Below are 26945 nucleotides of genomic sequence, written 5' to 3' on the forward strand. Positions count from 1 at the left end.
CAACTTAGACTCCGCTCCCTGGCACGGTCCGAGTCATCTGCCATACAGGTCCAGCGGATCCACATAAACAGGAGTTCCTGTCTTCAGAAACGTGAGTGTTACAGTAAGATCCGGCCATGGATCCCGCTGAGGAACCCCTGCCTGAAGTTGTGGATCTTTCCTCCGTTGTTATACGTCACTCACAGCAGATGCCCAGACAGGCGCAGCCATTTTCTCAACTTGCAGCCATGATGCAACAGCTTTTGGCCTTGCAACAGCAGCAGGTACCACAATCTGTCCCATTCCCACCTCCAGCTCCTGCAGTCTCTCCTGGCTCCCAGCTGCACCTGCCTTTGCCTTCCAAATATAATGGGGATTCCAAGTCATGCAGAGGCTTTGTTACACAGTGCTCCATGCATTTGGAGCTTATGTCTGAACTGTTTCCGACTGAACGTAGTAAGGTTGCCTTTGTCATTAGTCTACTTTCTGGAAAAGCCCTGGCTTCGGCTACACCCCTTTGGGACTGTGGTGATCCAGTATCCTCCAGTTTGTGGGCATTCTTGGCAGAATTTCGCAGTGTCTTTGAGGAACCCGCACGTGCCTCTTCAGCCGAGACGGCATTGCTTAATCTCTGTCAAGGAGATTCTACCGTTGGTGACTACGTGGTTCAGTTCCGCATTCTAGCCTCTGAACTTGCCTGGAATGAAGAGGCCTTTTGTGCCACATTTAAAAAAGGACTGTCAAGCAGCATTACAGATGCCCTTGCAGCACGAGATCCTCCATCTTCTTTGACTGAACTTATCCACTTGGCCACACGCATTGATGTGCGTTTTGCCGAAAGACAGGAGGAATTGCGCTTTGAGAGGGAATCTGCCTGCCTGACACTTGTGTCCCAACGTTCTCCTCTTCTGTCTCTTGCGCCTCTTGCCAAAGAGGTTATACAAGGAGATCGTCTTTGTCTCACAAAGCAGGAAAGGTCACGACGACGCAATGAGAATTTGTGTTTGTACTGTGCTAGCCCGGAGCACTTTCTGTACTGTACGTCCGCACCTAGGGTACGTGGGAGAGGCGTCCCTGGGTGTGAATACTACCTCTCCACGCTTAACCATTCCTGTACAAGTCTTCCTTCAGAGCTACAGCATTTTTGAACTCTGGATCAGCAGGTGACTTTATTGATGCGGCATTAGTCCACAAGTATCATTTTCCCCTTTCTCGGCTTGCCAAGCCCTTGTTCATCTCCTCTGTAAATGGACAAAATCTGGACTGTAAGGTTCACTTCCGTACTGAATCTCTCGTCATGCAAGTGGGAGTATCGCATAAAGAAAAGATTGAATTCTATGTTCTGCCACACTGTACTTCTGAGATTATTCTTGGTCTTCCTGGGCTGCAATGCCATTCCCCGCAACTGCATTGGAGAACTGGAGAAATAATTCGCTAGGGACAATCCTGTCAAAATTTTTGCCTCCAACCTGTTCTGCGTAAAGTCATTTCTCGTCTTCCACCTTTACCTGGCCTGCCGCCACCTTACCAAGATTTCTCGGATGTCTTCTTCAAGAAATAGGCTGAATCTCTGCCTCCACATCGTCCTTACGACTGCCCTATTGATCTTCTGCCTGGTACCACTCCTCCTCGTGGAAGGATATATCCTCTTTCAGTTCCTGAGACCATGGCTAAGTATATCCAGGAGAATCTCCAAAAGGGATTTATCCCTAAGTCCTCTTCTACTGCTGGAGCAGGTTTCTTCTTTGTAGGGAAAAAGGATGGCTCACTCCGTCCATGCATTGACTACAGTGGACTTAACAAAATCACCGTCAGGAACCGTTACCCTCTACCTCTTATCTCAGAACTTTTTGACCGTTTACGTGGTGCCAAGGTCTTCTCCAAGCTGGACTTACGCGGTGTGTATAACATCATTCGTATCCGCAAGGGAGATGAATGGAAAACGGCCTTCAATAATCGTGACGGACATTTTGAGTATCTTGTTATGCCTTTTGGTCTCTGCAATGCTCCAGCCGTTTTCCAGGAGTTCGTTAATGATATCTTCCGTGATCTTCTTTACACCTGTGTTGTCGTATACCTTGATGACATCCTGATCTTCTCTTCCAACTTAGAGGAGCATCGTGCTCATGTTCGTCTGGTTCTTCAGCGACTACGGAAGAATCATCTCTACGCCAAATTGGAGAAATGCCTGTTAGAAAAGTCTAGTCTTCCGTTTCTTGGCTATATTGTCTCTCATTAGGGCCTGCAGATGGATCCAGATAAGTTATCTGCAGTTTTGGATTGGCCTCGTCCCTCGGGCCTACGTGCAATTCAACGCTTTCTGGGATTCGCTAACTATTTTTATCAGTTTATCCCACATTTTTCATCCTTGGTTGCTCCTGTTGTAGCTCTCACTAAAAAGGCATCCAATCCTAAGTCTTGGCCTCGAGAGGCTGAAGAAACCTTCTCCTGTTTAAAGTCTGCGTTTGCCTCTGCTCCCGTGCTTACAAGACCTGATCCAGAGAGGTCCTTTGGAGGTTGATGCCTCATCTATTGGAGCGGGTGCCGTCCTCACACAGAAAAATGCCAAGGGCAAGAATGATACTTGTGGGTTCTTCTCCAAGACTTTCTCTCCTGCTGAGAGGAATTTCTCCATTGGAGATCGTGAACTCCTCCCTATTAAGCTAGCTTTGGAGGAATAACAACATTTATTGGAAGGTTCTTCTCAGCATCTACTCCGATGTTAAGAATCTTCTATACCTTCAGTCTGCTCAGCGTTTGAACCCCCGCCAGGCAAGATAGTCAATGTTCTTTTCCCAATTCAACTTCTTCATTCACTACCGTCCTGCAGACAAGAACATCAGGGCAGATGCACTCTCCAGGTCCTCTGACGTTATTGGTTTGGACTCCACGCCTAGGCACATTATTCCTCCTGACCGTTTGATTCCTGCCGCTCCTGACGAGATTCAGCAAGTTCCTCCAGGAAAATTCTTTGGGCCCTCCAGACTGAGACGCAAGGTCCTGAAATGGGGTCATTCTTCCTTGACAGCAGGACATCCTGGAATACGCAAGACCCTACTTCTTATTTCCCGGAACTACTGGTGGCCCCATCTTGAACGTGATGTTTGATGTGATGACAAAACTCCTCGGCAAAGACCTGCAGGACTCTTTCAGCCTTTACCCATTCCAGAGACTCCCTGGTCCCATATTGCTATGGATTTCATCACCGATCTGCCACCTTCTCATAATAACACTGTCATCTGGGTCATTTCATTCCTCTACCAGGTCTTCCTTCTGCTCCGGAGCTGGCGAAGTACTTCTTGTCACATGTCTTTCGTTTACATGGTCTTCCACAGCATATCGTTTTGGATCGAAGTGTGCAGTTTGTCTCTAAGTTCTGGCGAGCCCTATGTAACCATCTGGACATCAATCTGGACTTCTCCTCGGCCTACCACCCTCAGTCCAACGGTCAACTGGAAAGGGTCAATCAAATCCTTGAGACTTATCTTCGGCATTTTGTTTCAGCTCGCCAAGGTGATTGGTTGACCTCCTACCCTGGGCTGAATTCTCATATAATCTTAAGAATTCCGAGTCCACGAGGTCGTCTCCCTTTTTTGTTGTCTACGGACTCCATCTCTGTCCTCCTCTTCCTCTCCCAGTCTCCTCCGGTGTGCCTGCTGTTGATGAGCTGGCCCGTGACTTCTCCACCATCTGGCAACAGACCCGACAGTCATTGTCCCAGGCTTCTTCACGCATGAAGGCACAAGCGGATAAAGGTAGAAGACCTCCTCCGCCCTTTTCTCCTGGTGACATGGTGTGGCTTTCATCCAAATACATCTGCTTCAAGATCCCCTGTTACAAGCTCGGTCTCCGCTACCATGGTCCCTTCTAGATTCTACAAAAGATCAATCCTGTCTCCTACAAACCCCGTCTACCTGCTACATTACATATTCCCAGTCCCTTCCATGTCTCTCTCCTCAAGCCTCTTGTCGTAAACCGATTTTCTCAGAAGAATCCTTTCCCAACACCTGTCTCCAGCTCATCTGATGTCTATAAAGTTAGACAGATCCTTTTTGCAAAAACTGTGAGAGGTAAACAATTTTTTGGGGTCGACTGGAAGGGTTACGGTCCTGAGGAAAGATCTTGGGAACCTGAGGAGAATGTCCTGGACCGTGACCTTCTCAGGAGTTTCCTCTCTCGTAAAAGGAGGGGGAGACCAAAGGGGGGGGGGTTCTATTACGCTATGCGCTCCGGCCTCACACGCTGGCCATGAGGGCATGGTCCCCTTACCTTCTGCTGCCGACGGGGCTGGGACTCACTTTGTGGGACGCACCCGCATACGAGCCCCAGTCCATCACTCTCCGGGTGTTTCCCCTGCCTCTGCTTCCGCCTCTCTGCTCCGACGCGCTTGTCCCCGTCCCTTAGGGCGTGGGCGCGCCGGAGCTTTAAGATTTAAAGGGCCAGTACGCTCATTAGTGTAACCACCTGTGTCTTGTTGATAAATCCCTCCACCCTCCTCAGTTCTCTGCCGGATCTTTGCTGCCTTGTGCCTAGTGAAAGCGTTCTATAGTATTGCCTTGCTGTGTACCAGTTGTCCTGCTCTTGTGACCTTGAGCTTGATTCTCTGCCGCCTGCCTACTGAACTTCTGCTACGTCCCGACTATGCTACTCTGCCACCTGCCCTGACCTACAGCTATCCTGACTACGAGTTGTCTCATCCCTTCTGTGCTTCGCATCTCCTCAGCCGACTGTGTGGTTGAGCAGTATCAGGGGTAGCGACCTGGGTGTCGCCTGCAGCTGCAAGCCCATCCTGCTTTGCAGCGGGCTCTGGTGAAGACCAGCGGCACCTTAGACTCCGCTCCTTGGCATGGTCCGAGTCATCTGCCACACAGGTCCAGCGGATCCACATACACCGGAGTTCCTGTCTTCAGAAACGTGAGTGTTACAGGTATGCACTTATGAGGGCAGAAAAATGCGGTACATTATGCTTAAAAAAACTTATTTTAGTAAAATGCCAGCCAGTGATGACTTCCCACGACAGATTAAGAGGTAAAAAACAGTACACTGCTTAGAGATGTAGGCATGTGGTATGCACTTATGAGGGCAGAAAAATGTGATACAGTACACTTAAAAATAGGTATTTTTGTAAAACACCAGCCGGTGATTACTTTTCCCTGGACTTTCACAGTATGTAGGTCCACAGTAGATTAGCAGGTAACAAATAGTACACTACTTAGAATTGTAGGTATTTGGTATGCACTTATGAGGGCAGAAAAATGCGGTACAGTATGATAAAAAAAAAACATATTTTAGTAAAACACCAACCGGTGATTGCTTTTGCCTGGACTTTCACAGAAAAGGTTTATTCTCAGGATGATATGTTTTATTTCTCTATAAAACACAATTGTTTTCCGTTTACTTATGTGCAGGGTTATGGGAAACGGCAACGGGGGTGCAACACTAAACTAGCACTGTAGTGCCTTTCATTCTTAGGATTGGTGGAGGTCAGATTCCATTTATCATTAAGGAATGGCATATTAAAGTGAGATGGCAATGATATGGGAATGACCAATCAAACAACACGTATGGAAGATTTATTGCTGATGAAAAATTTATATCTGAGCACTCAATTTGAATTGTGTATTCTGCTTAGTAGTTTAGTACACACACAGACCCTATTATCAGTAATGTTAAAATGTACCTAAACTTTAAAAAAAAAAACTTCTGATATAACATAGTGATGTGATCTCCCACACATGTTGTGACTGGTTGCTGAGACTCCCAGCTATTGCTAAAACAATGTGGCAGAATCAATCAGCTGAGCACTGTACCTCTTTGTTTCGGTCTTCCCCCCTCCCATTGTATGTGTGCCTAGTCCACACTGGAGGTAACTGAGGAGCAATCTGCAAGTCGGACCTAAGGCTGCCGTAATTTGGTTCCTGGTTTTATTTATCTGGCCAGGTAGGCTTAGAGTTAGGTCCCGCACCATTTGAGAAACCTTGGCGTGGTGTGCGGGCTCAAGTATGTCCTTCATATAAGGATATACTGGCTAATGTCTCAATTTTACATCAGGTTTGAGGGTTAGCTAATGTCATTGTTTACATTAACCACAGCAGTGAAACCACATTGTGATCCATAGGTGCAGGTCCTCCACTCCAACATAGGTGCACAACTGCACTTGGAGTTGAGCACCTTGTATCACCTTGGACCACGTCAATGTAATTGTTTGTTAGATGTATGATGTGGTATGCGCTTATGAGGGCAGAAAAAAGTGGTACAGTACGCTTAAAAAAACGTATTTTAGAAAAACACCAGCCGGTGATTACTTTTGCCTGGACTTTCACAGTATCTAGGCCCTTGACAGATTAAAATGTACAAAATAGTACACTACTTAGATGCACGTATGTGGTATGCACTTATGAGGGCAGAAAAATGCGGTACAGTACGCTTAATAAAAACATATTTTTGCACAACACCAGCAGTACACAACAGTGCTGCAGCACAAAAAAAGCTGTGTACTAAACACAAAATTGCACTCGGTCAAAGACTATTAGGAATGAACTGCTGGGTATTATATAGTCTACAGACTAGTATAACCAGCAGATAATTTGTTGTGGAACAAAGACACAGAATTGCGCTGAAAAATTATTCCAGTCTCCTCTGCTAAGGTTTATGAAGTTATTGCAGCTTGTTGAAATGTATGAGGCAACACACAGCTATCTGCCCCTCTCTGTAATACAATGCTGAAGAAAGTAACTGGGAGGTTAATGGCTGCAGTAAAAATCCTTTTCAGGGAAAAAAAAAACACTGCTCTTTGTCCACCAGAACGCTGATGGGACTAGGATGTGAAACGCTTCTGAAATGAGCTTTTCTGTGTAACACACACACACAGCGATGTCCATCCTATCTCTATGCAGTATAATGAATGATATGACGAGCCGCAAAATGGCTGCCGAATATATAGGGCTGTGACATCACAGGGGTGACTGGCTGCTGATAGGCTGCATCCTGCATGTGATTAAGGGTCAACCCGCCTACTTCCCTTCCCTCCTTGCCTTCCCTGCGTTCCTTGCCCCATGTTCTGACATATAGATCCGCCATTTTAGATGCCCTGGAGCCTTGACCGCAGTAAATTGAGTTTAATTAAGCAATTCGCGCAATAGAATCACAGCGATATTCGCATCTGTTGCAAATCGAATATTTCATGAAATTCGTAACAAATTCGGGTTCGTCAGCTTCGATTCGCTCATCTCTAATCAGGGAAGATTGACCATGGTGCCATACCAACACTTCACAAATATGGATAGTGCCAAACAGATTTAAGGTGCTGCTCCCCAGTTACAAACATTCCTCCGCATCAGACCTTTTTTCACCCACCTTCATCACCAGGTACTGGTATTGCAACCAAACCGCACCAGGTCACTTTCAGGACTCCTGATGCTGCTGCTGTCAACTACAGGCTGTGTCATTCAGCCACTATATGATCTCCTCATGCTTCAGCCAACTCCAGGCTTTGCCATTCAGCCATTATATGGTCTCCTCATGCTTCAGCCAATTCCAGGCTGTGCCATTCAGCAACTATATGGACTCCTCATGCTTCAGCCAATTCTATGCTGTGCCATTCAGCCACTATATGGTCTCCTCATGCTTCAGCCACCTACAGGCTGTGTTATTCAGCCACTATGTGGTCTCCTCATGCTTCAGCCAATTCCAGGCTGTGCCATTCAGCCACTATATGGTCTTCTCATGCTTCGCCAACTCCAGGCTCTGTCATTTAACCACTATATGGTCTCCTCATGCTTCAGCCACCTCCAGGGTGTGGTAATCAGCCACTATATGGTTTCCTCATGCTTCAGCAACCTCCAGGCCTGGGCCATTACCTAAAAATATTTTATGGTATCACTAGCTACCTTAAATCTTCAATTAACATTTTAAAATTAATCTTTTAATCTTAGGGATTGTGAAGCCCTGTTGTTTTTCAAAAATATCTTTAATATTCTCTATTATGAGACTCTATGGTCTTGTCAGGCTGTTGCCACCTCCAGACTGGGTCATTCTGCCACTATATGGTCTCCTTGTGCTGCCGCCAATTCCAGGCTGTGTCATTCTGACAGATTATGGTCTCCTCATGCTGCTGCCACCTCTAGGCTCTGTCATTGTGCCACCATGTGACTCCTTGTTAGATTGGGTTTTGTGGTCATACAGTATTAGTTCAAAGTAAACACTGGGACATTAAACTTGGGAATCTCATATAAATCTTAAATTTAAAGAAATCAATGTAATCTTTTCAAGACCCTATGGTCATCTACGTCATATTACTTGTGGAATAATCCAATAATCCAATGAAACAGCTTGGAGTGATAACAATAAACCATAACTGATTAAATGAAACATTCGCACTTTCATAGTCAGGGAGGCGCTGAGAGGCAGGGGCTGGAACAGGTGGTATCTCGCCTGGCGGAGGACCGCCAGCTCGATGCTCACCAGAATGGGTACTCAAAAAATGTAAATAAATTCAAATTAAATAAAAATTACATAACAAATCTCTTTATTCTCTTCAATTTTGACACCATATGGTCTCCCTGCTGCCACATCGATACTCTGTAGCAGTGATTCTAATAGCAATGCCTGTAATCTGCATGTCATATTGAATAACACTATTATTTTACAAAGACAACACACTCCCCCATGCGTGCTAGGACAAGGCAAAGTGCTCCACACCCCTATTGAGGCCCAAATCGGCCAAATCAAATTTTTCAAATGTTTTCTCATATCTGGTCACAATCGAGGGATAAAATGGGCCACGTAATGTATTTATACACAGGACACAATGCCTTAAATACTCTGTGGGCACTATGAGTGCTAGAGGACCACAGCTGCAGCTGAAGATCCACTCTGGAGAACTCCATCAGCCTGAAAACAATCTAAAATACCGCAGAAAAATACAGAAGAAAAAATTATTAAAGGAAGTGCTATTTGTGGTGGTACTTGGATACTTTTAAAATGCTAGCTAAATAAAACATACCGTATTTATCGGCATATAACACGCACTTTTTAGGCTAAAATTTTTTGCCTAAAGTCTACCTGCGTGTTATACCCCGATAAGCCGCTGCAGTTCAATGATTTAAAGCGGGCGCTTTAAATCAATGAACTGCAGCGGCTTTGCAGGTGCAGAGACCTGCCGTCGCAGGTGCAGAGACCTGCCGGCTTCTCTGCCTCTGCCTGTCCTGGGGTCTAGAGCCCTGCTGCCGGCCCTTCTCTCCCCCTGGCTATCGGTGCCGCTGGCCGTTCTCTCCCCCGGCTAGCGGTGCCGCTGCCCCATTGCCGGCACCGATAGCCAGGGGGAGAGAAGCGCCGCCGGCAATGGGGCAGCGGCGCCGACAGACAGGTTGTATAATTACCTGTTGCCGGGGTCGGGTCCGCGCTGCTTCTGGCCTCCGGTGTGCGTCCCCTGCATCGTTGCTATTTACTGTGAAATGCAATGACGTCACTCGTCATTGCGCTGCGCCGTGCAGTGCATAGCAACGACGCATGGGACGCAAACCGGAGGCCTGAACCAGCGCGGCCCCGACCCCGGCAACAGGTAATTATACAACCGGGGATGGGGGAGGCAACGCTGCCCCTTCTCTCCACCTGGCTATCAGCGCCGCTGCCCGTTCTCTCCCCCCCTGCCTTTCCTGGGGGTGTATCGGGGTATACGCATGCACACACACGCACCCTCATTTTACCAAGGATATTTGGGTAAAAAACTTTTTTTACCCAAATATCCTTGGTAAAATGAGGGTGCGTGTTATAGGCCGGTGCGTGGTATACCCCGATAAATACGGTAATTAACTGCACAAATCTAAGCATTTAGAAGTCAGAAAAGTTTTGACTATTCTATGCATTTAGGTTTGTTTTAATTAACCATAATTTTTACAAGTATCGAAGTACCACCACAAACAGCGCCTTATTTAGATCTATTTTTCCTTTTTCTGCATTAGTGACAGACATTATATAATTCTTTCTGCATTTTTTATATTTCACTGTTTGCCAAGTTGATAGGTTGTTTAGGCTGCATAATTGTCCTCTATATTATAAGAGTTTTGTAGCTTTTGCTTATAAAGTAGGATACAATTTATCTTTGTGTACTGAAAAAGTAAAATGATTTAACGATTTTGAAAGAAAAGCTATACATGTTGCATAAGTCTATACTTTTCTATATATAATAATACAATAAACTACATAAAAATGATCTGTGTTTTGTAACTTTACTATTTGCTTGTGTAAATAACTAAAATATAAAGTACATCACTTCACCATCCCTGCATCCCTTTTATTTCTTATGTATCACACAAATATCTTACCCGCTGGCATTTTCTTGAGGTAAGGGGTTGTGCTGTTGCGATTGTCTCTTGAGGTAACATCCAACTGTCTACATGTTGGAACCTCCGATTTAGATGATGTGCCAACTTCTCATCAGGGGTCATCATGGCGGTCCTCATGTCATCCATCTTAGGCCATGTGATAAACAAGATTGATTAAAAGAATGGCTACAGGTATTGTCACGGTAAGAAAAGACAAGGCAGGATTCTTTCAATTAAATTAAAATACAATTCACTGGCCAAATCCACTGTGGATTTGGTTTGGATGCAATAAAGTAGTAACTATGTAGTATTTTGAAGCTATTGTTACACTAAGGTATTAAACTAAAGGACAAAGTGACAGTGCTGTAAAATGTTGTGTCCAGATCAATTGACAATGACAGGTTAGGCTACACTATGTAATAGTTGCAAAAGGGACATAAATCTAACTCTAATACTGATACTCATTTTTAGGACATAACTCACATCCAGATAATCTCATGTTGGATTCATATGTAAAAGATCATAGGAATATTGACTTTTATTCATATCTTTCACAAATGATATTGAAACTACAATTGGAATCACCTGAAGTAATATATTATACAACTGTATTAATAACATCCTTTAGCGACCGCTCATTGTATTCCAACTTCCAATCTTCAGTATCAAATTGGGGGAGTCTGAACGTTGAGACCCACGGACAGCAGATAACTATCTTTAGCAGCTCCATAGACAATAAATGGAGGTTATAACCCATGGTCCCACTGGACATACAATCAATTCCCACAATGATTTCAGCATCATTATAACTAGTACATGCCCATAGTACTATTTCTAGCAAAACAGGAGGGGATAAAGTCCTTAAGGATTGTATACCACAAACAAGACACAAAACAAATCAAATTGAAAAATATAAAACCAATACTTTATTTTATTAAAAACAAACAAAAACAAAACAATACTATGAGCAAGACACTGAAAACAGCCAGCGCTTGACGGAGGGTCACAAAATGTAATATTCAATTAGCGCAAACTCGTAATAAAGCTGTAGATCAATGCTTACCATAATATATTATTCACAAACTATATCTTATGGTTATGATACCCCTACCATGCAAAGATTTCTATAATAATGCACAAATGCTACTAGGTCCAAGACCACACTGAATCAAAAACAAGTCCCTTTTCTTCTATAAATGGCATACTATCCGACAGATAGGGAAATCTCATATATAACATAACATGCATAAAGTAATAATTGTTTCCAATATAATGTGCACCTTCTATCCCCAATGTGTGTTTTGCATCCTTCCTCAGAGGGCTGTATGCATGATACGCCGACTTGGGTGTCCTCTTTTAAAATTGAGGGGGGGGGGGGGTGTTATCTGACACTTATTGCTTATTCTGTGGATAGGGGATAAGTGTCTAAATTTGGAATACCCCTTCAATGACCAAGGAATTTCTATTCTTTTTTTTTAAAGGGGTACTCCGGCGCTAAGACACCTTATCCCCTATCCAAAGGATAGGATATAAGATGCCTGATCACGGGGGTCCCGCCGCTGGGAACCCCCATGATCTTCCATGCTGCACCCCGTTAGAATCAGCCCCCGGAGCGTGCTCGCTCCGGGTCTGATTACTGGCGATCACGGGGATGGAGCATAGTTATGTCATGGCTCCGCCCCGTGTGACGTCACATCCGTCACTATGCTCCGTCCCCGTGATCGCCAGTAATCAGACCCGGAGCGAGCACGCTCCGAGGGTTGATTCTAACGAGGTGCCGCGTAGAAGATCATGGGGGTCCCCAGCGGAGGGACCCCCCAATCAGGCATCTTATCCCTATCCTTTGGATAAGGGATGAGATGTCTTAGCGCCGAAGTACCCCTTTAGATCATCACATTCTAAGAGCAGTAATTTTTTTTATATATCCATCAGCATAGCCAAATAAGGTAAACTGATTTTTATGGAACTATTTTCGGGTACATAAAACCTATTATATGTATGCTCAGTTCACACTGGAGATAACTAGGGAGCAATCTGCAAGTCGGACCTAAGGCTGCTGTAATTTGGTTCCTGGTTTTATTTATCAGACCAGGTAGGTTAGTTGTTAGGTCTCGAACCACTTGAGAAACCTTGGCGTGGTGTGCGGGCTCAGGTGTGTCCTTCATATAAGAGGATATACTGGCTAATGTCTCAATTTTACATCAGTTTTGAGGGTTAGCTAATGTCATTGTTTACATTTACGACAGGAGTGAATCCATATTGTGATCCATAGGTGCGGGTTCTCCACTCCAGTGTAGGTGCACAACTGCACTTGGAGTTGAGCACCTTGTATCACCTTAGATCACACTAATGTAATTATATAAAACCTATTGGCTACATTTGGCAATCATTTCTGGGTAAATGAAAAAAAGTGCAAGTCTGCCATCACTTGTTTGCATTTTAAATTTACATTGGCTGTTTAAAAGACTATGATTAATTGTACTATTTTTACACAATAAAAACACATTTCACATTCACATTCAGCAAAAAATTCATAATTTACATTCGGTAAAAAGTTTTGTCTTGCCAAATTCCATGACCCATGACATTTTATTAATCTGTTCACAAAACTGTATGAGAAAAAGTTTTTTTTGCAAGATGACTTGTATTTTTCATTTACAATTTAAAAATTTCAAATATAATTTCAAATTTATAATTTTTTATTGGGGCTGCATAGTAAGACTTTACTAAAAAAAAAATGTTATTATAAAAAATATAAGATTCAGTAGAGAGACAAAGGAACCGGCACTGCTGTAATTACGGAATGGATAGATACAGGTGGGATGATTGGCAGCATGCCGACTGTGAAGGTGCTCAGTCTATAGAATGGTAGACAGTTCCAAATTGTGAATACGGCATGAACTGTAGACAGCAGTCACCAAAGTCGATGCTTTACATCTTTATTTCTCTTGACTGCGATGAACAGGAGTGTGGTGTCAGGCAGGTATCAAGGCGGAGACGCCGAGGATCTCAACGTGCAGGTAACAGCTGTGTCATACTTACTAACTTCTTCAGACCAAACACACCTCAGGCATAGCCACCGGTGGTATACCTGCGATTGTGTCCGGGACCACCCCAGAAACAATCGCAGGTATACCACCGGTGGCTACACCTGGGGCGTGTATGGTTTGAAGAAGTATGGAAGTATGACACAGCTGTTACCTGCATGTTGAGGTCCTTGGCGTCTCTGCCATGATACCTGCCTGACACTGTACTCCTGTTCACCGCAGTCAAGAGAAATAAAGATGTGAAGCTTCAACTTTGGTGAGTGTCTACAATTCTTGCCGTATTCAAAAAATATAAGATGTCTTACACCAATAATGTACCAAATGAAAATTGGGTTACCTGGTATAAACCTCTACTTGTTTTGTCAGTACTTGGCACTCTTTCTTCTTGTATTGAAAACTTGTTTTTTGGTTCACAGCTGAAATGTAAAAATCATATATTGCCCAAGTAAAGAGTTGTTACTTACGGTATAAGCAAATTCTTAGAATTAATGTATAAATATTATCCACATTAAAGTTGAGTGAGGCTAGGTTTCTATTGAGTTTTTTTTTTTTTTGCAAAAAACACCAGAAAAACTGCAAGAGAATGTCTCTGGTGTTTTTCCCTTTGTATGGAAATTTCATTTTTTGCCCTTCTGGCAGTTTCCCTGCAGGCGTTTTTTTTTTATGAATTTTGTTGGGTACCAAAAAAAAAAAAAAGATATAGTAGGGATGGAAACATTGTAGGGAACTAATTTTATATGTTTTAGAACAATTTTTTTTTTTACATTTTTCAAGCAGGGAACCATTTATGGGAGTGGGCAGGGACTATAAAAAAGGACCCAACAATATTAAAAATGACTAAGGGGTCCATGTGGTTTTTAAATTACAATTTATTCTGTTATTTTTTAGTTAACTTTTTTTTATGAATAATGTATATAAATCCATAATTTAATGTAAAATCAGTATAGTGTAATTTTTAAACTATATGTCCTCACATTATTTTGTTTCCACTTCTACTCCCAGCATGGAACAGAGTGTGCTCCATGTTGGGAGCAGTAGTACCTGCAATAAGGGACAGATAGCCCCTGGTCTCACTCTTGTGACCCGTTGCGATCGTCACTTCTATTCCTAAAATGCAGGCGGCACTGCATCGCTCCACATCTCTAATCTGGCTGGCCAGTGATGTGAATAGAACTTACATCACTGATTCATATTTGCCGCTCAGAGCAATGATTGGCTGTCACCATCTGGCCAATCACCACTCTGAGCAGCAAATATGATTCAGTGATGTAATCTCTATTCACATCACTGGCTACCGGAGTACAGAGCAGAGATGTGGAGCAGTTGTCACTGCCTACTTGCGTACCCACCCTAGGCTACGGGTCCACAACCACGGTGACATTTCCTGTCTGAATAAGCGCAGGGAGTAAAATGTCAACAAAATAAACTTACAATGCAGACAGAGGTTGGGACACTGTATGGAATCCCACACTAACAGAAATAATACCTAAACATACACACGCAATATGTCACAGTCCATAAGCCGAGTCAGTACCAAGAGATAACAGAAAAGCCAAATCACAGAAACAGGAGAGGAGTCAGAGAGCGGAGCCAATGGGTCAAATATGCCAGAAATACAAGATACAGTACAAACGCTAGCTAGGAGTATGAGCTCTTTCGCGGGCAAGGCCTGGATGAATACTAAGGGTTTAAATAGAGAACTAAGCAAGTAAAAGCCAATGAGGTCAGCTGACCTTCCAGAGAACAGGGCGTTTCCTCAGTAGCTAGAATATCAAAAGACCTCAGTGCAGATTACAGTGCAGTGTGCATCTCAGGAATATAAGAGCCAATCACAACGGGTCACAAGAGTGAGTCCCGGGGCGATCTGTCTCTTACTGCTACTGCTCCCAACATGGAGCACACTCAGTTCCATGCTGGGAGTAGTAGTAGGAACAAAATAATGTGTGGACATATAGATTAAAAAACACATTACATTGTACTGATTTTACATTAAATGAACAAAAGGCTTTATATACATCATTAAATTCATTATTAACCCCTTAAGGACCAAGCCCATTTTCACCTTAAAGGACCAGGGCAATTTTATTTTTCCGTTTTCGTTTTTTCCTCCTCGCCTTCTAAAATCCATAACTCCTTTATATTTCCATCTACAGACCCATATAAGGGCTTGTTTTTTGCGTGACCAATTGTACTGTGCAATGAAACCTCTCATTTTACCATAAAAATGTATGGTGAACCCTTTTTAGGGAGGAAATTTTAATGAAAACCACAATTTTGCGCATTTTGGAGGGTTTTGTTTTCACACTGTACACTTTAGGGTAAAAATGACATGTGTTCTTTATTATGTTGGTCAATACAATTTAAATGATACCCATGGCTAGATACTTTTATATTTTTGTACCGCTTAAAAAAAATCTAAAACTTTTTGTACAAAATCAGTAATCTAAAATCGCCCTATTTTGACCATCTATAACTTTTTCATTTTTCCATATATAGGGCGATATGAGGGCTCATTTGTTGCGCCATCATCTTTACTTTTTATCGATAGCACATCTGCATATATAAAACTTTTAGATCATTTGTTATTCATTTAATAAAATGTGACAAAAAAGCTGCATTTTTGGACCTTTTAAATTTTTTACGTTTTCGCCATTCACCATACGGGATGATTAACATTATATTTTGATATTACGGACATTTACACACGCGGTGATATCAAATATGTTTATAAAAAAACAACTTACGCTTTTTGGGGGTAAAATGGGAAAAACGGACAATTTTCATTTTTATTGGGGGAGGGGATTTTTCACTTTTTTTTACTTTTTATTTTTACAGTTTTCAACTTTTATTTTACACTTTTTATGTCCCCATAGGGGACTATCTATAGCAATCATTTGATTGCAAATACTGTTCAGTGCTATGTATAGGACACAGCACTGATCAGTATTATCGGTCATCTTCTGCTCTGGTCTGCTCGATCGCAGACCAGAGCAGAAGAGCCTGGGAGACGGCTGGAGCCAGGTGAGGAGACCTCCGGCCACCATGCTGGATGATCGGATCGCTGCGGCAGCCCTGCGGCGATCCGATCATCAATTCAAAGTACCGCACTGATCTGTGTTGATCACGGCATCTGAGGGGTTAATGGCAGACATCCGCACGATTGCGGATGTTGGCCATTACGGGCGGGTCCCTGGCTACTACTTGCAGCCGGATCCTGCTGTGTATGACGCGAGCACCGTTCCGATGCTCGCGGTCATACACAGGACGTAAATGTATGTCCTGGTGCGGGAAGTCTGCCAAACCAGGACGTACATTTACGTTCGTGGTCATTAAGGGGTTAATAAAAAAGTTTACAAAAAAATTGAAGAATACATTTTAATTTAAAAATCACATGGACCCCTCAGCCATTTTTAATATTGTCCGATGCAAGAAAGAAAGAAAAATATATTCAAAAAAATATAAAGTTTGTTCCCAAATTATATATATATTTTTTAATGGAAACCTATGAAATTTAATTTAAAAAAAAGCTAACTCCATCCCTTTTTTAAATCGCTAAAGTAAAAAAAAAAAAAAAAAAAAAAAAGAATAAAAACTGCTAGCAAAAAATCCAATGTTAAAAACCCATATGGCTTTTTTGTGCTGTTTTTTTTCACTTCCATAGAGTTCTATAGGAGAAAAAACGCCAAGATTTTCCTGAAAAAACACCAGTCTTAACATGAGATCGTTTTCCAAAAACTGCCAGGGAGCCCAAAATTCCCAAAAATGCCAAAAGGATAAAAAAAAAAAAAAAACAGCGAACTGAAAAATGCCAACTGGATATGGCATTTTGCAGTTCCCTATTCACTTGCAACTAACATCTGGCTGCAGCGTTTTTTCACAGAAAAACCATTGTGCTTCAGAATGAGCATTTTTATTGGATTTTTTTTTGGAAAAAAGTGAAGTGAAGACCTAGCCTAAGGTTGGTCCCAGGTGGTTGCAGACCAGACCACCTGTATATGCATTGCATTATTTGTCATGGATTGTTTTTTTGATTTGATTTTAATTTGATTGTTTTGATTGATTGTATTAGGGTTTTTCCACATGAAGAACAGAATGTGTGTTTTAACTGCAAATTACAGCAATTATAGTATTTTTGTCAATTGTGTAATTTCTGTTGAAACTTAATATGAAACCTATAGGTATTCTATTAGTGTATAGGGGCTGTGACACTGTGGCAAGGGAAGAGTGTATTTCCCTAGCTAACCCAGGAGAAACCTCCACCTGTGGCCTAATTAATGAGGTAGCCGAAAGGGGAAGTGTGTTTAAAAGGAAGTCAGGCAGAATAGGTGCTCTCCCCAGAAGACAGCAAGGTGGCTGTAGGGGGGAGGCAGGGGTCCTGGTGAGGAACACACAGCCCGAGCTGTGAGTGGCCCCAAGAGTGATGTGGACGAGACACACAGCAAGAGGTTGCAAACGCTGTGTGTGAACCGTGAGTAGAAGGTTGAAGGAGGCATAAGTTTAACTGGCTGTGAAAAGCCCACCAGTTGATAGTCAGGGCATGCTGGATTGTTTAGTTAGTGACTAGATGGTCTAGGGATTTGTTTGTTCCTGTCTTATGTTTTTATTTATCCTGCAACCTGTCTAATAAAGCTTGCGAGGGGCCTGACTTGCATAAAGTACTGTTTGCCTGCTGATTAAAGTACAAACGTGTCCTGTGGTGGTGTCAAGGATGATCCCAGAGCTATCCCCAGGGTGAAATCCTTGCAGGGTACATGTGATGACAGACAAATACAGTATTCAAACTGTATTGATAATTATTTTGGTCACAAAAGGAAACAACAGACAAACTTGTCAATAGAGTAAGTGTGAGGATCCGGACTGGCGGCTGGAGAGGACACAGGAGGTGAATCTTCTGTGCCAGAGAGGCGATGGCGCGGGTCATACTGGAGGATCGGTTCTAAGTAGTTACTGGTGTTCACCAGAGCCCGCCGCAAATCGGTATGGACTTGCTGCGGCGGTAACTACCAGGTCGTGTCCCCCAGTAGCGACTCAACCTCTCTGGCAGCTGAGACTGGCGCTGTACACAAGGACTAGACAGAGGCGAGGTCAGACGTAGCAGAAGGTCAAGGCAGGCGGCAATGGTTCGTAGTCAGGGACAACAGCAGAAGATCTGGATACACAGGCAAGGGAACACACTAAACGCTTTTTCATGGCACAAGGCAACAAGATCCGGCAAGGACAGGAAGGGAAAGTGGGTTTTTATGTGTAGGGAGTGATTAGGAACTGATTGGACCAGGCACCAATTAATGGTGCACTGGCCCTTTAAATCTGAGAGACCCGGCGCGCGCGCGCCCTAGAGAGCGTGGCCGTGCGCACCGGGACTGAGCAGGAGTACGGGGCAGGTGAGATGATCGGGATGCGACCCGCGGGCAGGCACGTCCCACCGCGCGGATCTCATCCCCGCCGGGGGACACAGAGCAGCGCTCCCGGTCAGCGAGTCTGATCGGGGCGCTGCAAGCATGAACAGAATGCCGCAAGCGCTCCGGGGGAGGAGCGGGAACCGGAGCGTTTGGCGTTACTCTTTTTGGAACCGAGAAATTTGTGGATAAGCTCCTTGTCCAAAATATTGGCCTCCGGCTCCCAGGACCTCTCTTCAGGACCACAATTCTCCCAATCAATTAAAAAAAAATCTTTTACCTCGGAAGACCTTGGAGGCGAGGATCTCCTTGACAGAGAAGACATCAGAGGAGCCAGAAACAGGAGAAGGAACAGTGACCTTAGGAGAAAAGCGGTTAAGTATGAGAGGTTTGAGAAGAGAAACATGGAAAGAGTTAGGAATGTGAAGAGAAGAAGGAAGATGGAGCATGTAGGAAACGGAATTGATTTGATTCTTGATCTTAAAAGGCCCGAGGTAATGAGGACCCAGCTTGTAGCTAGGGACCCGGAACCGAATGTATTTGGCAGAGAGCCATACTTTTTCACCAGGGGCAAAGACAGGAGGAGTTCTTCTCTTCTTATCCGCATGTCTCTTCATGCGAGACGAGGCCAGTGAGAGCGACTTTTGAGTCTCCCTCCAGATAGATGAGAAATCCTGAGTTAATTCATCTACGGCAGGAACTCCAGATGAAGTAGGAATGGGGAGGGGGGGCAGCGGGTGACGGCCGTACACTACAAAGAATGGAGATTTAGCGGAAGACTCAGAATTCTTGAAATTGTACGAGAATTTGGCCCAGGGCAGCAGGTCAACCTAATCATCTTGGCGGGAGGAGACAAAATGTTGCAGGTAGTCACCAAGAATATGGTTCACTCTCTCCACTTGTCCATTGGATTGAGGGTGATAGGCGGACGAGAAATTCAATTTGATCTTTAATTGAGTGCAGAGTGCTCTCCAAAATTTTGAGAAAAATTGAATGCCTCTATCAGAGACGATATGCGTGGGGAGCCCGTGGAGACGAAAAATGTGCAGAAAAAATTGCTTCGCCAACTGTGGCACAGAAGGAAGGCCAGGAAGCGGGACAAAATGAGCCATTTTGGAAAAATTATTAACGACCACCCGAATTACGGTGTTGCCATGAGATGAAGGAAGGTCCGTGATGAAGTCCATGGCTATGTTGGACCAAGGCTGTTCAGGCACCGGCAGGGGGTGGAGAAGACCTGCAGGCTTCTGGCGTGGAGTTTTATCACGTGCACATACTGTACAGGCCCGTACGAAATCAGTCATATCTTTTTCCAGGGAAGACCACCAGTAGTGTCTGGAAATCAACTGTATGGATTTTTTAATTCCGGCGTGACCAGCCAGATGGGAGGAATGGCCAGGACCTCGGATTCGCATTTTTCTTCGTCAGTGCCACAATAGGAGCAACGATGGTGGAGAAGTGGGGAATGAACTGACGATAGTAGTTGGCAAATCCGAGGAAGCGCTGGATAGCACGAAGTCCAGAGGGGCGTGGCCAATCCAAGACCGCAGAGAGCTTGTCAGGATCCATTTGAAGATCCTTTCCAGAGACCAGGTATCCCAGGAAAGGAAGACAACTGTGTTCAAAAAGGCTTTTTTCTAATTTGGCGTAAAGATGGAGCACTTGACGGACATGGAGCCGGTGTTCCTCAAGGTTGGAGGAAAAAATTAGGATGTCATCTAGGTAGACAACTACGCAGGCATACAGTAAGTCCCGAAAGATTTAGTTGATAAAATCTTGAAAGACTGCGGGGGCATTGCAAAGTCCAAATGGCATGACGAGATATTCGCAGTGGCCATCTCTGGTGTTAAAAGCGGTTTTCCACTCATCTCACTCACAAATTCTGATGAGGTTATAGGCACACAAACGATGGTCTGGCACCAGATGAAAATTTGCAGCTTTATTTTCTGTATCAAAAGTAGACATACATCACACAGTAAAACTGACTCCCTACATAGTCATACATGTTTCAAGCGCACGCACACTCTTCCTCAGTGAGGAAGAGCGCGCATGTGCTTGAAACGCGTATGACTATGGAGGGAGTCGGTTTTACTGTGTGATGTATGTCTACTTTCGATACGGAAAATAAAGCTGCAAATTTTCATCTGGTGCCAGACCATCGTTTGTTTGTCTACACTGAATACTAGCACTTTGCCGAGTGCGGATCCGTGCACAGAAGTGGGCTAAGGTGAGCTGTACTGAACATTTTTTCTGTCTTTCTGAGGTCATAGGCACCCCTGAGGTCAAGCTTTGTAAAAACATTTTCTCCACGCAGACGGTCAAACAGCTCAGAGATGAAAGGCAGAGGGTAGTGGTTCTTTACAGTAATTTTATTGAGGCCACGATAGTCTATGCAGGGGCGTAGTGAACAATCCTTCTTGGCAACGAAGAAGAACCCTGCTCTGGCTGGTGAAGAAGACTTCCTAATGAAACCTCTCTTAAGATTTTCCTGAATGTATTCAGACATGGCCTTGGTTTCTGGAGCGGAGAGAGGATAAATTCTGCCACGGGGCGATGTGGTACCAGGGAGCAAGTCAATAGGACAGTCGTAGGGTCTATGTGGTGGAAAGACCTCCACTTGCTTTTTACTAAAGATGTCAGCAAAGTCCTGGTAGGCCTTAGGTAGGCCAGGCAATGGAGTAGCGATGGGGACTGGTCTGATTGGTACTGACTTAAGACAACGTTTGTGGCAGGAAGCGCCCCAGGAATTAATGTCCCCAGTGGTCCAGCCGAGGGTAGGAGTGTGACGCTGGAGGCAGGGAAAGCCGAGCAGAATGTCCGAGGTACCATTCGGCAAAACATAGAATTAAATCTTTTCTTGATGGAGTACTCCAACGTTCATGAGAAAGGGTTCTGTGCAGTAACGCACGGTGCAGTCCAGATTTTCTCCGTTTACAGATGAGATGAAGAAGGGTTTGATGAGACGAGTAACTGGAATGTTAAATCTGTTGATGAACGAGGCTTCAATAAAGTTTCCTGCAGAACCAGAGTCCAGGAAGGCCACCGCAGAGAAGGAGGAGATAGCGGATGGAGAAATCCGCACTGGAATAGTCAGGCGTGGAGAGGAGGAATTCACACATAGTAACGCCTCTCCCACGTTAACTAGGTGCATGCGTTTCCCTGACGTGGAGGGCGAATAGGGCAGTCTTTAAGGAAATGTTCAGTACTGGCACAGTACAAGCACAGATTTCCATTTCGGCGGCGAGTCCTCTCTTCTTGGGTCAGGCGAGACCGGTCCACTTGCATAGGCTCCTCGGCGGGAGGCACAGGGGTAGGTTGCAGAGGACACTGGAAGAGAGGTCCCAAGAGAGGAAACCACCTGGTAGGAACAAGATCCTTTTCTTGGCGGAGCTCCTGGCGTCTTTCCATGAAACGCATATCAATGCGGGTGGCCAAGTTCAGGCAAGGAAGCAGGAATTTCTCGTGCGGCCAGAACATCTTTGATGTAGCTGGATAAACCTTTCTTGAAGGTCGCGCAGAGGGCCTCATTGTTCCAAGCTAGCTCATAGGCGAGGGTGCGGAACTGGATAGCATATTCGCCCACAGAAGAGCTCCCTTGGACGAGATTCAGAAGAGCCGTCTTGGCAGAGGAAGCTCGGGCTGGCTCCTCGAAGACGCTGCATACTTCGGAGAAGAAGGACTGGACCGAAGCAGTGGCAGGATCATTGCGGTCCCACAGCGGTGTGGCCCAGGACAAGGCCTTTCCAGATAACAAACTGACCGCGAAAGCCACCTTCGACCGTTCTGTGGGGAACTGGTCCTACATAATTTCAAGGTGCAGGGAACATTGGGACAGGAATCCCCGGCACATCTTAGAGTCCCCATCAAATTTCTCTGGAAGAGACAAGCGGACTCTAGAGGTAGTTGCAGCAACTCGGAGTGGAGGAGAAGCTGGAGCTGGCAGAGGAGATGGTTGACGCTGGGCAGGCAGAAGCTGCTGGAGCATGGCGGTCAACTGCGCCAGCTGTTGTCCTTGTTGGGCGATCTGCTTGGACTGCTGGGCAACAACGGTAGTGAGATCAGCAAGGCTCGGCAGCGGCACCTCCATGGCCGGATCTACTATCAGGATCCGGACTGGCGGCTGGTGAGGACACAGGAGGTGGATCCTCTGTGCCAGAGAGGCGATGGCGCGGGTTGTACTTGAGGATCGGTTCTAAGTAGTTACTGGTCACTGTTCACCAGAGCCCGCCGCAAAGCGGGATGGACTTGCTGCGGCGGTAACTGCTGCGGTAACTAACTTCTGCGTCGTGTCCCCCAGTAGCGACTTGACCTCTCTGGTAGCTGAGACTGGCGCGGTACACAAGGACTAAACAGAGGCGAGGTCAGACGTAGCAGAAGGTCAAGGCAGGCGGCAATGGTTCGTAGTCAGGGGCAACAGCAGAAGATCTGGATACACAGGCAAGGAAACACACTAAACGCTTTCTCAGGGCACAAGGCAACAAGATCCGGCAAGGACAGGAAGGGGAAGTGTTTTTTTATGTGTAGGGAGTGATTAGGAACTGATTGGACCAGGCACCAATTAATGGTGCACTGGCCCTTTAAATCTGAGAGACCCGGCGCGCGCGCGCCCTAGAGAGCAGAGCCGGGACTGAGCAGGAGGACGGGGCAGGTGAGATGATCAGGATGCGACCCGCGGGCAGGCACGTCCCGCTGCGCGGATCGCATCCCCGCCGGGGGACACAGAGCAGCGCTCCCGGTCAGCGAGTCTGACCGGGGCGCTGCAAGCATGAACAGAACGCCGTGAGCGCTCCAGGGGAGGAGCGGGACCCGGAGCGCTTGGCGTTACAGTAAGGATGAGGAGAAGCCATCTATGTAGACCAAAATTGTGGAATCGGATGTTATTTTCTGTATGAGTTGCTGAAAATGTTATAATTTTCAGTGTATAACGTTCACTTGATAAGGGAATGGCACATGTCACAAAGGAATAGATTTTCACTGTGTGACAATGTGACAAGTACTCATCCTAACCTGGGACCAAGGGGGAGGGGTACAATCTTAAAGGGTTATTCCAGGATTTTTATTTTAACAGTGCTACAGGGGCTGTAAAGTTAGTGTAGTTCATAATATAGTGTATGTACACTATATTATGATTCTTATGGGATCTTTGCTCCGGATGTTAATTTTTAGCAGCAAAAAAAAAAATTAGTGCTGTCTCAGCTTTTCTCAGGTTGCAGTGCGGCCTGAGACAGTACATCACTAGTCAGCTATTGAAAGGGAGCTTGTGGGAGGGAGATCATTCTCCTAAGGGCTTCAGGAAATTGTAATTTCAAACACAGTACAGCATGCAAGGGAGCTCAGGTGTGCTGCAATGGGTGAGTTGGCTGATGTGTGGGAGGGAGAAAATTGACTTTCTCTTACAAACAAGAAATCCTGTGACTTGCAGTTTTAGGGAAGAAACTCCAACAGGAAAAAAGACATTTCACAAAAAGAAAGCAGCAGCATTAGGGTGTACTCACAACACAGCCATTTATCCCCAAGACAAGCACGCATCCTCCCTAAGCATGTGCATTACTGTCTGGCAGGTAAGTACTAAAATCACCTTATGTTGAATAACCCTTTAAATCTTTACTATGGGCTTTAGGAAATTTTGTCCCACATCTGGTTATTAAACTAAGCACAGCAGATTGGCTGGACTCTTACAACACAGAATAAAAGCAAGACAGTTAGCTGTTTAGTTACCCGATAATTATACACTATATGGAGGAAAGGATACAAGTCAAGAATGCAAATCACTAGAAAAGCCAGCATAAATGTGCAGAGTCGCACTGGGTACCCTGCAGGGCATATTGGTAGGCTGTATGTTGCTTTGTGCTGCACTTATATAAGTTTTATACTTTTATATTGTTTTGATACTATTTTGTATTGCATATACTGTATGGCATGATCTCACTTGTTCCAGGTTTGTGTAGGAACAAAAGGGATAACTTATGTGCTATATGTCAACACATACACTTGTACAGGAATTCTTCTAGAAATGGAAGAAGCCCAACCCCAACTTAGAGGAGAGAAGTAGTTCCGTTTGGTGAAGCTTCTCAAGCTGAGAGAATGTGTTGACCACAGAACACATGTCCTTGGGACAGGTTGGGCCAAAGTAGTCTTATAACCAGGACCAGGAGAAATGGGAAATTACATAGTGAAATACAGTGTGTGGGGAGAAGGTGTACATGTGCCCACCAGATTCAACTTAAGACCTTTCATGGCTTAAGGCCATGCCTAGGACTAAGTGGCTGCCAAGCTACAACTCTTCAGGAAACCTGTCCCTGCAGTGAGGAGTGCATCTAGGTGAATAGAAACTATCTGGGACTATCTGGAAACCAGACAGGTATTATTCACCTCAGGAAAGAGAGAGACACAGAACTAGTGACACAGCATGGACTAGACCATAGACTGTAGGCTATTCTTCTTCTAAGAAGGGTACCCCCTTCTCAAGCCATACCAGTTGGTTATGTCTTTCATTTTTGAAAGAGTATAATATCCAGAATGTCACGAAAAGACGGCTTTGTAATCTGCTTTACCAGTGTTTCACCTCCCTTTCACAGGAAAACTCCAAGGGTGCCCCACACACCATCTTTTTTGACACTTTACAGGGTGTACCCCAGAGGAACTATTACTAATCAAACTAATTGTGCAGGTCCCTCATCATTGTACCAACCCACAGAGCATGTGACAACCCTATGGAAGCCCTGCTCGCATTGTGATCAGCTTGACAGCAACCATAGCTGGTGTAGGACCACAGCTATCCCACAGGTATTTTTCCCTGCTGTGACAATTTGTCGCAGCAGGGAAAAACTTTGAATCATTGTCAAGGCTGGAAAAAATTGCATAGAGAAAAAGAAATGTGTCTGCACTCACCACGATGTTCAAAGGCAGTTCATTCTTTTATTGATAGCCGCATATGTACGAACAGAGTCGAATAGATAAATCCACCCGGGGTGCAGGGAGGGAGAACGGCTACCAGCCGGAAGCCGAAGCAGGAGCGTATAAATTGATATGCTCCTGCTTCGGCTGCCGGCTGGTAGCCGCTCTCCCTCCCTGCACCCTGGTTGGATTTATCTATTTGACTCTGTTCGTACATATGCGGCTATCAATAAAAGAATGAACTGCCTTTGAACATAGTGGTGAGTGCAGACATATTTCTTTTTCTTTATGCTATTTTTTATTGCGGAATTGCCTATTCCTGCTAGTGTCTTGCACCCCACATTGTTCGTTCCACCGGGACGAGTTTGTTTTCAGTGCTTGCTTTGCTATATACACTTGGTGTAGTGCTGTACTTGGGATGAGACCAAGGAAAGAAATTCATTGTGTTTATAGTTATAAAACCTTATTGAATATGTAAGCTATAGAATTTTCCTTATTGGCAGACACACCAAACTTTTTTTTTCTAAAGTTTTAAATAGTTTCCTTTGAGTTTCAAAGAACAAAAGCAAATAATATATAACAGAAATATATAAGGCAAATCTGTTGTAAAAATAAACGGTACCTTTTCTTAAGCTGATGATTGCCAAACTTACACATTCTCCTTTCTATTTTTCAGCCAAATGACGATGGTTTGGCAACCCCATCATTGGCTACAGCAAAGATACAGTTTACTTTTATACTCTCAAAGCTAAATAGAGATGAAAGATTCTATTTAGGCATGTAGAATACTCAGGGTGTTTCTTAGGAATTCTGTAGTACACCACTATATATTTTTAAATAGGGCAACCAGGTCTTTTCTTTGCAAGGAGTATTTCTTTCCATACATCATTTTTTTTTTGTAGGGGGGGGGGGGGGGGGGGGGAGAGACTTCTCACTGTTTCCAATTCTGCCAGATGAAGCAAGTTGCCGTTAAAAATACAATACAGTGAAATTCTGTCCTCCCCAATTCTCCAGTTCAGGTCCCATGATAAAAAATCACTGGGTTTTATTTAAAGGGATACTCCACCCCTAAACATCATATACCCTATCCAAAGGATAGGGGATAAGATGTCTAATCGCAGGGGTCTCACCGCTGGGGACCCCTTCGATCTAGGCTGTGGCACCCCAGACATCCGGTGCACGGAGCGAACTTTGGCTCGTGACGTCATTCCCTGCACGTGATGTTATGCCCCCTCCTATAGACTTGCATTGAGAGGACATGACCGTGACATCACGAGCAGGGCACGGCTGTGATGTCACGA

General features: G+C 44.6%; 1 protein-coding gene across 5 annotated transcripts in view; it reads right to left on the minus strand.

The window, feature by feature from the left end:
* The window catches only part of LOC130284175 (uncharacterized), a 251230-nt gene that overhangs the window by 38673 nt on the left and 185612 nt on the right, over positions 1–26945 (minus strand). For all 5 annotated transcript variants that reach the window (XM_056534269.1, XM_056534272.1, XM_056534273.1 and 2 more), the window contains 2 exons: positions 13689–13767; positions 10305–10451 (listed from right to left, as the gene is read on the minus strand). In XM_056534269.1, the coding sequence (XP_056390244.1) occupies positions 10305–10451; positions 13689–13767 (226 nt within the window). The remainder of the gene's footprint in view (positions 1–10304; positions 10452–13688; positions 13768–26945) is intronic.

This window comes from Hyla sarda, chromosome 8 (genome assembly GCF_029499605.1).
Source record: "Hyla sarda isolate aHylSar1 chromosome 8, aHylSar1.hap1, whole genome shotgun sequence".
NCBI lineage: Eukaryota > Metazoa > Chordata > Amphibia > Anura > Hylidae > Hyla > Hyla sarda.